A 12,560-nucleotide genomic window follows, 5' to 3' on the forward strand; every position below is an offset into this window, starting at 1 on the left:
GCCTCTTCGGGTACTGGCAGGTGCAATAAGGTCTCCCCGGAGCCTTCTCTTCTCCAGGCTGAACAAGCCTAACTCTCAGCCTTTCATCATAGCAGAGGGGCTCCAGCCCTCTGAGCATTTTCGTGGCCTCCTCTGGACTCTCTCCAACCTGTCAATATCCTTCTGATGTTGGGGTCCCCACAGCTGGATGCAGCACTCCAGATGGGGTCTCATGAGAACAGAGTAGAGAGGGAGAATCCCCTCCTTCGACCTACTGACTACACTTAATGAAACCCATTTCATTATGGGTTTGCTCACTTGTCTTGCCCATGATTCTGGGAAAGTATCTGTTTAGAATGAAAATGCTGTAAGAAAAAAAACTTTTCTATTTTGTGCTTTTTAATTGTGACTTGCAAATAATAAGTACCACCTAATGTGGGCAGATTTGACCTGATAAGATTTTTCCATGTCGCAGAACTGACTGTTACACCTTTGACTATTGTCTGACTGAATTGAGTCACAACGCTGTCTATCCAGATTTAAAAAAATCAGGTATTTTCTTTTTGTCCTTTGCGTTAACAGGAGAAAAAGGTTCTTCAAAAAAGGTGAAACTAGCCAGTGCTAAAATAGGATCTTGGCAGACTCTCTCAGAGAGCAGTAGGAAGTTTCTGGAAACTCTGATGGATTCAGTAATGCTGTAAGTACTAAATATCCTGGTATTTCTTCTCTGTTTCCACAAGGAATAAGGTAAAAATCACAACACTGCTTAAACTGGAAAAGCTTTGGTGCTTTTTTGGGCGATATGGCTGACTGTGTATATTTTGTCTATTATAACACTTTCTATCTGAAGCTGGAAATTTTTAGCTAGAGTAGTTCTAACTGTTCACTTCACTTGATGTGTTCTCTCTGCTTGCAGGCTTTGTGATGGAATTTTGCCATTGTTGTCTTTCAGATCTGTTTTGTACCAGCAAAGTGGGAGAAAAAATGATGTTCAGAAGCACCTCAACTTTCTGAGAGGAAGGTAAGAAATTACAATTTAAAAACAAACAAACAAACTCGGGGAGAGAAGGGATTTAGTTTACCCAGTTGTTTTGTATCACACCACAATTGCTTCCAGAAGCAATTCTGTGTTCAGGAAATCTTGGAAGGGATAGTTGATGCAGAACCAAAGAGGGAAATATCTTGACAGTACGTTGATTGAAGTGGACAAGCAGGAGCTGTTGGAAGGCCCACTTTAACTGCTGCATGACTAACAGAACCTGGGAGGTATTCTTAAGAGCTTGAACCAGCTTTGTACTCTATGAAGGGTTTAAATTTGTGGGCAGCTATTTATTTTGTTATCACTTTATGATTGAGGCAAGAGTAGTTGTAGCTAAATTGTTGTAAATGCTGATTCGTTTTCTGACTGTTGAAGTTACTTCTAAGAGATTTGAAATTTTGGGCTGGGCCATGACTTGTAGCCTTCTTATGTCATTGTGGGAGTAATTACATATTCTTGAGTGTCTGAGAATTTTTATGTGCATGTGTGTCACTATACCAGGCTCTTGTCAACATAGAGCCTGAGCCTGTATGTTGCTTTCTTTGTTCTTACAGTACCTCAAGATTCAAACATGAGGAGCTAGTTTTTCATAAATGATTTCTTTAAATATCTTTTTTGTGATGCGTTTAATTTCTGAATTCCCAAACTCCTGCAGGCTCATCTGAGATGCATGGAAATTGTGACAGTTTGGTGTATCTGACAGAGGTCCAGCTTGGAAGAATTCAAGTCTTCTGCAGAATCAGAAGACATTTGAGAGCAAGCTAAAACTCTCTCTGTCATAAAACTATATACCATGTTTCACAAAAGCATTTACAGATTTTACTCAAGTTATCTTTGTTTGGAAGCAATTAAAAATGCTACTTTTAGAACTTCGTTTTACTTTGAAAAGCAGAAAGATCAGAACTGGAGAAATACTAGTTAATGTCTGTTGACAGTCAGGGAGAGTACAGGCTAGTGGGACAGAAACCACACAGTGTCTGTTAGAATGTTGTTCCTGGTTCCTTCCTTTTAAACATCTATTCCACAGGATTTTGAAGAACAATTCAAGACAGCATTTCTTCTTCCTGGATCCTTTTACTTCCTTGGCAGCAGCAATTGGGCTACACCAGTTTAGTTTTTCCCCAGGGAAGTCATTAGGCAGTTTCTTTTTGTTTTGCAAAGAACTCCAAACAAGGCATGCTTTCCTTTCTCTATAACAAAGGGTGCTGAGATTTTTCAAGACTTTAAAGGTGCCTCCAGGGAAGCTGGGCAACCTGAAGAATGTCCTGAGCCTTCAGATGGCAGAGAAACAAATGCTTGAGACAAATGAAGAAACTTTGGTAAAGTTGCAGGTATGAAAGGCAATAGAGGGGTTGTTGTGGGGTTGTTGTCCACTGCTTGTTGTTATTGTCGCTCACCTTCTCTACAAAGCAGCATATCTTTTTAGATAGCTTTTTTCAGTGCCTCAGCTGATGCTGACTATCGGTACCTTTTACAAGGCAAATCTTATTCTGGTTTTGTGTCTGGTTTGTCTTAGGAAGAAATAAATGAAGCTGAGCGATCAGCAGGACGCATTGAAGAAAATACACAGCAACTGCAGTACAAAATCCAGCAGCTCAAGAACCAGATAGAGGAAGATGAAAAAAAGGCCAAGAAGGTATTTTCAGTGGATGCTGCTGTATTTCTCTAACGAGAATGTGTTGCCCAGAGAAGCTGTGGATGCCCCATCCCTGGAAGTGTTCAAGGCCAGGCTGGATGTGGCTTGGAGCAACCTGGTCTAGTGGAAGGTGTCCCTGCCCATGACAGGGGTGTTGGAACTGGGTGATCTTTAAGGTCCCTTCCAACCCAAACCGTTCTATGATTCCAGAGCTATCACTGCAGAGAGGGTTATATAAGGCACGCCTTATTTGCCTTTGGGAATGTATCTTTTCAACCTTTCCAGCTTCATTGGCTAAATTGAGAAGTTTAGTTTTCAGAAGTTGGATGATGAAAGCCATTTTATTTTCCTACTTGTGTGCCTGATGGTTGGTTTTGTATTTTTGTTGTTTTCCTCTTGTTTGCCTTCTAGGTATTCCAGGAAAATTGCAGTGGAGTACTCCACCTTCCAGAACTCCCCAGACGCAGTTTACAGGCACCTACTTTGCAGGTGAGCATGGAATATATATTCAGAGGCACCTGGGGACAGAATGTGCTTTTATCACTTAATCTCTGCCAGAGGGGACAATTCTGAAATATCTGAAAGGTGGTGTGTGTTTTTGGGTTTTTTTTTTTTCATTGGGAACTATATGCCTTTGTTTTAAAAACAGAGCAAATCCATAGAAAACCTGCCATTTAAAGGATCACAAGTCTCTTCCTAGGAGCCCTGTGTTCCTAGGGAACCAGTAATCGTGTCTGAAATATCTCTCTAACTGATGGAAGGAAGACTGTCTCAGTCTGTCTTTTGAATCCTTTCTATTTTGGCTGTATTTTAGGTACAGCTGGGCTACATGAAAGTGAAAATTCCATTGGACTCAATGAAAGCTGTTTCTTTGTCTATTCTATTTTTTCTTCTTTAGGAAGAAATTCTGAAGATAAAAAATCAGAAAGGTCTTTTAAAGGATATGAACACTATTCAGCAGTCAGCTGACATGAAGAACATGTTAACCCTCATTGAAAAGGCCTATGAGAAGGTGGACTTCCTCTGAGAAACTGAAATAGATAGGTCTCCTTTGAAGACAGTAACCTCTGCCAGCATTCTGGCACAGGATGCCGGAGCAGCAGGGTGCTGATCATGGAAACTGGTTTCTTCCTAATGGCTTTGCTGTCGTGACTGCTGGATTATGCTGCAACACTTTCTCTGAATGTCGGTGTATAAATCTGTGTAGATGCATTCTGGGACTAGTGAGTTAAGTGATCCATCCAGTTTTTTTGGGAAGCATTGTTTTTGGGTTTTTTTTTTTTTTGGACCTCTGGTAATTCGTAATGATGATATATACTGCCTTAGGAGAAGGGATGGAAAGGGATCCTGGGTTTATTGGGCATTTTTATAGAATAAGGCAACGTATTCCCTTATATTTGGACTTTTATATCACATCTATAAATAGTGAAGGTAATATCTCCTACCAAACCAACTTTTGGCTTGGAACTAAATCCTCTTTACATCTGAAATGTGTAATAAAAACATGCTTATCTAATGCTCAGTTGCAAATCCCCTTTTCAACTTTCTTACTGTTTTTTAATAAAAACTCTCCATGTCAGGAAATTTAAGTAATTTTTGTTTAATGTACAGGATTTTTTTTTTTTACATTTTCATATTCACTGCTTAAAGCTTAAAAACAGCCATTCACACCTGGTTTATAGAGATGGTTGAGGAAAGCAGATAAGAACATTATAGAGTAAATCTCTGAGATGAGAGTTGTCTACTCATTTTACTTCATTAACTGTCACATGTCCTTCAGCTCTAGAGACAGAAAATGAATTTAGAAGTCTATTTTCCCATACAGTTTAGTCTCTCCTCTTTTTGTGCCATGATCGAGCTTTTCCCTTTGAAGATCCAGTTATTAAAATTTGACTGGAGAAATTACTTTATCAGCTAAAAGACTGCGGTGCACTTTACATTGTTTCACCACATAAACACTTGTTCTTTTGTTTGCAAGCTGCAGGTACTCCTCAAGAGACATGAGCTAATTATTGGGGCCTACAAGGAAGCTGTGGGGGACTTTTTACAAGGGCCTGTAGTGACAGGACAAGGGGTAACAGGTTTAAATTGAAAGTGGGGAGGTTTAGATTAGATATCAGGAAGAAGTTCTTCCTGGAGAGGGTGGTGAGGCACTGGGACAGGTTGCCCAGAGAAGCTGTGGATGCCCCATCCCTGGAAGTGTTCAAGGCCAAGTTGGATGAGGCTTGGAGCCACCTGGTCTAGTGGAAGGTGTCCCTGCCCATGGCAGGGGGGTTGGAACTAGATGGTCTTTAAGGTCCCTTCCAACCCAAACCATTCTGTGATGATCTTTACTTTCCAAGTGGAGGTTAAATGCCTCTGTAGTGGCTACATGTAGGATCAGGAAAAACTGTACCAAGTACTTTTTCTAAATCTTGATAAGAATACATATTTCTCAAATCTTTGATGGCTTGATGAGGGGAGCACTTACTGACACAACCACTAACAAAGTAATTTAATCCAGATTAAGGTTTAATGATTTTTCCACTTGCCAGCCATCTTAATTTTTGTTAATTAAAGATGTGCTTGTTTGCTTTCATTAAGGGTGACTTACTTGTGAGCAATTTACTCCTTTTGCATAGGAGCCTACTAGGAAGATAGTGACCTGAGTAAGAGATTGTTCCTTGAGCAGCACAGCTATCAAAAAGGTTGCCTGTGATAAAAAAATTAACAGGTGCTCTCTTTGGTTGGCCAAAGGCAAGCAGTGGCCTAGGGTACCCTTCCTGATCTGCAGCTGCTGGTCCACAAGGCAACTAATTTCCCCTATGTGACAATTCTTAACCCTGTGCAGATATGCAATGCTCCATGATGTCTGAAGTGACACGAAGGGCAGAGCTCACTTAATGCTGAACAGACATCAGTGTCTGGTTAGGTTAAAGTCCAAACATGGTCTATGCTCTGCTGACTATTTTCAGGACATCCTCACTAAAAATGACAGTGTAGACTAAGCCACTACTTACTTGTCTAGACATGGGAATCTAGTCCAATTTAGGGTATCTTAGAATATTTGAGACACCTTCTTGATCAGCAGATTCCCAGTGGAAGACAAACATTCTTCCAGACTACCCGTTGGATATCAGCTGTCATAAAGCAATTCAGTTCTAGATCTTGAGTATTGTTTGAGATAAGTCACAAGGACACACCTAGACACTTACAGTCAGACACCACAATTTGCACGTCTGAATTTGTAGCTGGATGCTGGCAGTTGCACGTGCTTTTAGCTAACAGTGTGTGTCTTGAGGTACTACCAACACAGCGTGGGAAGGGCAGCTCTGGACATTTCCCTTGCTGGAGGTCTCCATCCTTTGCTAATCAAGGCAATTGATTCTAGAGGACATTCACCTCCAGTATTTCTCTTGGTTCCTGGTGTTGTATAAATTACTAGTCTGGCCCACCTCTTCCAGCACCTTGCAGAAGGTAGTTTAAAGTGGGAGGATGCTTGTTTCACATGGGTTTGGGTCCAGTACATGGATTCTCTTTTACATTTTAAGAATCACTAGATTTTGCTATTTAGCCAGTATTACTTAGCTTTCCATGTTACAGCCTATCTATTTACTAATATATTCCCAGAAAAGCAAAGTGGTAATGGAGTGGTGGTCTCCTAGTGGTAATTTACCTTGTGAGCAGTTTGTCACTGTTGTGGGGTCTACTTCTACCACACCACACCAGTGCCTTCTGCTCATGGCAAAGTAGGGTAATAAGCATTGTGCCATGTAAGCTCATCTAAAGAGCCTGGATCTCAGCCTGAAAAGTGTACCAAAATCAGATCTCTACTGGAAAATAGAACTGTGGGAGCTTATTATACCATCTTGGCATTTAACTTTGATCCTGAGAGGGATTGTACTTTCTGTTAACACCTAAGTCCAAAACTCTTTGGATCTGTCTGGATTCAAAATCAGATTGGTTATAGCCTTTTTTCCTCTGACTTTCTCCCCCATCCCACTGAGGGAGGTGAGTGAGCAGCTGTCTGGTGTTTCGTTGCTGTCTGGAGCTAAACCACAGAGAGACTATTAAGATTTTGCCTTAAATTTGTTTTTATCTATTGAACTGGAAGGGGCCATGTTTACAATACCTCACAGGAGTCAGGTCCAAAATAAGAAGAGACCTATTTCCTTTTGACAAGGAGATTAACTAAAGCCTGAGTGAGGACCAGTTTTGGCAGTCCTGTCTGGCGAAGGAAGGAGAGCAGAAAGGTGGAGGATAGACACAGGCAGAACAAAGAGTCTAGGTGTTGGAAGGGCACCCTGTAAAGCTGTGCAGGTTCATTTCTGACTTTGGGAAACAGCAAAAAAAGAGGAAAACAAGACATGGGGGGAAGGCAAAGAAGATTTTAGGGAATAGCCTCTGGAGAAACAAGGTTATGTTGGTCTCTCTACTTGAGAAAATGAGCCATGAGCTTCAGGGGAAGGACCTTAGAGAACCAAGCCTACAGAAAGGCTCTGAAGGGACAGGGGAGGAAACATGGGCCTGTTCATTATGTTTTCTACCTATTTTTCTGGTACTGATGGCAAGGGTGTCCTTAGTCGTACACAAAAGCTAAACAATTGACTGCATTGCTGTGAAGGTTTAAAGCAGACAGCATATGCCCATGAGGTGTATTATAGAAAGCAAGAGAGGAAAAAGTGCATTCTACACAGATTCAAGTGAAAAAGTAGATTGGTTAATACACAAGAGACTGTTGCTTCCTCCAAGGTTTGTCTGTCTTCTAAGCTGCTGGTTTGACTTATGTCAACACTGTCACTCAGATCTCCTTTGATTCAGACAACGGAGACTAGAAGCACAGCAGTGGGGTATTGGTGGCCAAACAGCTGCCAGGGAGCCTCTGAACAGCAGCTGTCAAGCTGCTAAAAAGTTCAGTTATACAAGTTCTGCCCTCATGTTACGTGAAAGCTTCACGCAGTACCAAACTGATCGGCACGCTAGTTTTCTTCCTTCATCCTTTGGTGTCACTGACAACAGCACAGGTGAGTGAGAAAGGTAAATAGTTTATGGCTCTTTGGAAGGGCTAGAGTGATACAGGGCTGGATGCCTGCAGGTCTGCGAGGAGCTGATGCTCGTCACATGTGTGGGCTAATTCCAGGGTGTGTACCTGGCAGGATGGTACCAATGGAAAGCACCTCCCCTTCCTAAACCTTTGTCTGGAGCACAGCAGGAGGCACATGTCCTTTTAGGACACAAAAGATTTGGAACTATCAGCAGGTCCTGGGCTAGATCATTACACAATTTTCTAAAGGAGGGCAGAAAGGTAGATTGAGACATTTCATTTCACTAATGCTCAAATATTCCATTATTATTTTAGGGTTTTGTATCTCATACTGCATTAAATATGAGAATGTGACTTGTATGCACTGCCATTTGAAAGACAGTGTGTGTATCTGAATCACTCATACAGGGCTGGCAGATTTGGTTTCAGAAAACCAAGTTACAAAAGCTGAATATATTTTTTAAGCAAAGCAGGGATTCCTGGCAGGTGGGAGATACTGGCATATAACAGAATTTATGCAAGACCACAGAAAAGTGAGAACTGTGGGAAATGATAGTGTGTGAGCAAGTTCACAGATGTATACACTCCTGATTCAAAGGCCAGTCTGGGTTTAAAGCAGCTCAGTATTTTAGGGTAACTGAATAAATCAAGATTATAATCCTTGTCTTTCTCAAGTCCAGGTAAATTCCACTGTTGCCTTCAATAAGACCAGATGTCTACCTCTAGACTCTCTCTCATTCACCCCAATTATACCATTTTTACAGAAACTGTGGATATCCTATATTTATCAAGAAGGAGAAAAACTTCCAGGTAAAACATCCAGAGTTTGATTTGAAGACAGAAATTAACCGTGTGGTAAAAGAACCTGAGATGGTCATGCAATGTAGGATCCTGCCATATGAAAGTGAGAATTTCAGGCTGCCTGGGCAAATAAATATCCTGGAGGAAAGAGCAGGGTCAGCTCAGACAACACTGACTTTTCGGTTGAAAACCCTCGATGTATAGCCAAGCGTGGGGAACTTGCTGAGCACTACTATGAGCTTTCCTGCTTCTGTCTTCTTGCCTTCAGAAAGGTGTTGATAAGAACTTGAAATTCTCATAGAAGTGGATTTCTCTTCTCCATCTAATCCTAGGAGTATTGCCCGTTAATGGAAGAAATGAGAAGAGAAGGTGGCTTTTCATTCCTGAAAGCAAGAGTAACATACTGGGATCTACAGACTCAGTACTGGAGCAGGCTGTCACCACAGTCTAGGCATTCTGATGTCTTTGCAACAGATTCTCACAGAGGCACACATGATCCTGGATCTCTCCATAACCCCTTCTTTTCTGGTGATGCTTTGTGTGTTAGTCCCAAAATGATATGTGCTTCGTAATTGGGGTATTTCCTTTTAATTGCCAAAATATTTTTGGGAGAAATCAGAAATTATATGGTGGTGTGATAAAACGGCATCTACAGTAAAGAGAATGAGTTCTGTAGCATTTGAAGTTTTCTTCCTATTCCACTTTTAGGTGGAATTTGGTTTAATTCATCTGATTCTGCACCTGGGTTGAAGTTTAGACAGACAGCACCACCACAAATGCTCACTGACTGCATGGTGGGGCAGCAGGAGGAAAACTAAGGTGTATGCTAGCAATATCTAGGAGATCCCCTTCCGATCTGTGATGAGCAGATTTCCAATGAATCATAGAATCACGGAATGGTTTGGGTGGGAAGGGACCTTAAAGATCATCCAGTTCCACCCCCCCTGCCATGGGCAGGGACCCCTTCCACTAGACCAGGTTGCTCCAAGCCTCATCCAGTCTGACCTTGAAGACATCCAGGGATGGGACATCCACAACATCTCTGGGCAACCTGTTCCAGCGCCTCACCACCCTCTCCGGGAAGAATTTTGTCCTAATATCTAATCTAAACCTCCCTGTTTTCAATTTGTACCTGTTCCCCCTTGTCCTGTCACTACAGGCTCTTGTAAAAAGGCCTCTCCCAGCACCCTTGTAGGCCCCCTTCAGATACTGGAAAGCTGCAATGAGCTCTCCTCGGAGCCTCCTCTTCTCTGGATACAGCCCAGGATACGGTTGGCTTTCTGGGCTGCCAGCGCACACGGCCGGCTCATGTTCAGCTTTTCATCCACCAGTACCCCCAAGTCCTTCTCCTCGGAGCTGCTCTCTATCCACTCTCAATGGTGTGTAGAGACTTTGGTTTTGGGGAAATTGTCTCTGCAATGTCTATTCCAGAAACTTCCTAGTTTCATAGTCAATAGAAGAGTCAGGACACGCAATAAGCCCGTAGATGAGAGGTGACCATCATCATGCTTGGGGAGGGAAAGGTTCCCTGTGCACTCTGTAGTAGTCACTCGGTAAACAATGATGCTCTTTGCAGCAGCACGCAGTCGATGAGCCCTGATGTGTCTGGGTGGCACCCTGAGGATGCTGGGCCTGAACCAAGAGTACCACTCCACTCCCACGCTGCCTACAGGGAGAGAGCAGACGTGGAGGCTGGACGCGGTACTGACCCAGGGCTATTTTGGCTCTCAGTCCATTTTAACTTCCTTTTACTGTTGCCAGCTGGGAGCCCTCTGCCAGCTGGAACTTGCAGACAGTGTTTATGCAATGTTTAATACCAAGTCAGTAGGTTTATTACAAAAGCACCAGCTATTTTGCCATGAGTGCATGCTTTATTTACTGAGGTTATCCAGTTACGGAATATTCACAAAAAGTCTTAATGACCCTCTGGACTTGCGTCATCTTGGCTTAAAGTTTTTCCTGAGAAGGGAACTGCTATAGCAGGTACATAAGTGTGATTTCTTTGCATATGGAAGGCTGTGGCAGACACATCTATATTTGTGAAATACGTTTTCTGGGCTGTTTGACTTGTAGCACACCATCAATGGAAGATGGTCAACAGAAAATGTTGGGAAATGAGAAATAGGGAAAAAGCAGAGAAATGAGAGAGAAATAACAATTAAAGAAGAAAATGCCACTTTACAAGTGCAAGTGTCACGGGGCAGAGGGCGAGTTTCTGTTTCTTCTCAGGGTGAGATGCAGTCAACCAGCTGGTGTGTCTGACCCAAGCTGTCCAAGGCAATTGGGCAGAACAACAGACGGAGGACTCCTGTGATTATAGCTGTGGGCTTTTTTGGTGAACATGAGATGTGGATGAATGTCCTGTTTCTGGTAGGACTGGGTGCTGCCTTCTGAAGTGTGTGGGTCTCTCCTGGAGGAGTTACAGCCTATCTGACGTTGTTCATCCTGGTGATCTTGCAAACATCAAACAACTGTGCTGTAAGTCGTGCACAGTCTGGCATTGCCATCTTTCAGATGATGTCCGTCTTCTTCTGAATTAATAAAGACCTAGAAATGGAGGTTGAGCCTCTGCAGGGCTGGTGGCAACTGCTGGCAAGAAGTAAAGAACAGGGGCCTGTTCTACTCATGAAAAAATACTTTTATTTCAAATTTTGTCTCCAAACCCTGCCAAAAAACAGTATTTAAACTGAGTGGGTTTTTTTTTTCTGAAATCTTACAGCTGGAAAAAGACTAAAAAATCCATTTTGATCTGGTTTTGCCTTTGAAGATAAATATGTGGAAAAGCCTCAGATAGTAGGTTGACGGAGGGCGTGTGAATCAATATGTACAAAGGTGGCTAGATAAGATTAGCTGTTTTGTACAACCAAACTCTCTCAGGAAAACAGTGCAACTGTGTCACTTCCCACCTCTTCAGGCACTGCGATTGTGCTTTCCATTGTCACTGTTTCTATGGCTTCAGAATTTTTATTTATAAGGCAAACGCAAGAGGTCTTGTTACATTGGATTTTTTGTATTACTGAGATAAGTTTGTCTTGTTTAAAGATTAATAGGAGCAAGAAATGGAAACATCTGTTTTGTTTTGAGTACTTGGATGATATGAGAAAGAACAGCTTCAGAAAATGAAAGGTGTTCACCAACTTCTAGTACCTTTGCTGCAGTGATTCCCTTTTTCAAACCTTGCCTTCAGTAGAACCACACACACACAACACCGATTTTCACAAATTTTTTTATCTTTCAAAATTCAGGGGCAGAGAATGAAAAATCAATATTTTCATTCCTGGTAAATCTATTTTTTTTTTCCACAGATATCAGTTATCTGATGAAAAACATCACCTTCTCCAAGTGAAACAGCTCAGAAGACAGACACACGTAAGTCTGCAATGGGAATGTCCCATAAGTCACATTAGTTTTTCTCACAAGAGTCCTGGACTAAATAGCAACAGAGGCTGTGTGGCTCTGGAGTAAAACTTCCAGTGCCTCAGCTCTGATTTTTTCAAGTTGTTCCCCCTGAGATGCAAAATGGTATCTAATAATGAGGGTGTACGGTTAGCGCAGTTGGTGCTCCAGAGGGGATAAAAACATGAGGATACACAGCTCAGTGAGCACCATGAAGATATGTAGGCGTATTCTTCTCTGGTATATAGTAAGTTTGTCCGTTCTTACCTGGTCTGTCCTCTAGTGGAAGTGGGGACAGCTGTTTATTGTTTAAAATGGCCAGGCTGAAGGATGGATTTGGAGACATCTATAAATATTCACAAAAAGTGGAACAAAATAGACTCTTGCCACCATTACACCTGCACAATCCCCCGTGGTCACAAGAGTGTGTGAATCTATGTATTAGCAAAAAAGACTATGAAAACATAGGCCAAATCCTGATGTGTCTGCTGAAAGGCCAGTGCACCTTACTGTGTTCAGATCTGAAATGGGATTTCAGGGGGTAGGAAAAAACATGAACTTTTGTAAAGAACAAGAAGAACTCCATGTTGGTAAGGTTTTCACCTGCACCTGCTCTGAACGTAGGAGGGAGATGACTATTAAAATTCTTTGCCTCCTGAATTTTGGAAACAAATATAAACCTTGTC

General features: G+C 42.0%; 1 protein-coding gene across 1 annotated transcript in view; it reads left to right on the top strand.

Moving 5' to 3' along the window:
* Positions 1-3,681, top strand: part of CENPQ (centromere protein Q) — a 5,356-nt gene extending 1,675 nt beyond the window's left edge. Inside the window, exons 3-8 of the mRNA XM_010153904.1 lie at positions 562-676; positions 932-1,000; positions 2,220-2,349; positions 2,535-2,654; positions 3,066-3,143; positions 3,553-3,681. Of these exons, the coding sequence (XP_010152206.1) occupies positions 562-676; positions 932-1,000; positions 2,220-2,349; positions 2,535-2,654; positions 3,066-3,143; positions 3,553-3,681 (641 nt within the window). The remainder of the gene's footprint in view (positions 1-561; positions 677-931; positions 1,001-2,219; positions 2,350-2,534; positions 2,655-3,065; positions 3,144-3,552) is intronic.
* Positions 3,682-12,560: the final 8,879 nt, after the last annotated feature.

This window comes from Eurypyga helias, unplaced genomic scaffold, assembly GCF_000690775.1.
Source record: "Eurypyga helias isolate BGI_N326 unplaced genomic scaffold, ASM69077v1 scaffold5396, whole genome shotgun sequence".
NCBI lineage: Eukaryota > Metazoa > Chordata > Aves > Eurypygiformes > Eurypygidae > Eurypyga > Eurypyga helias.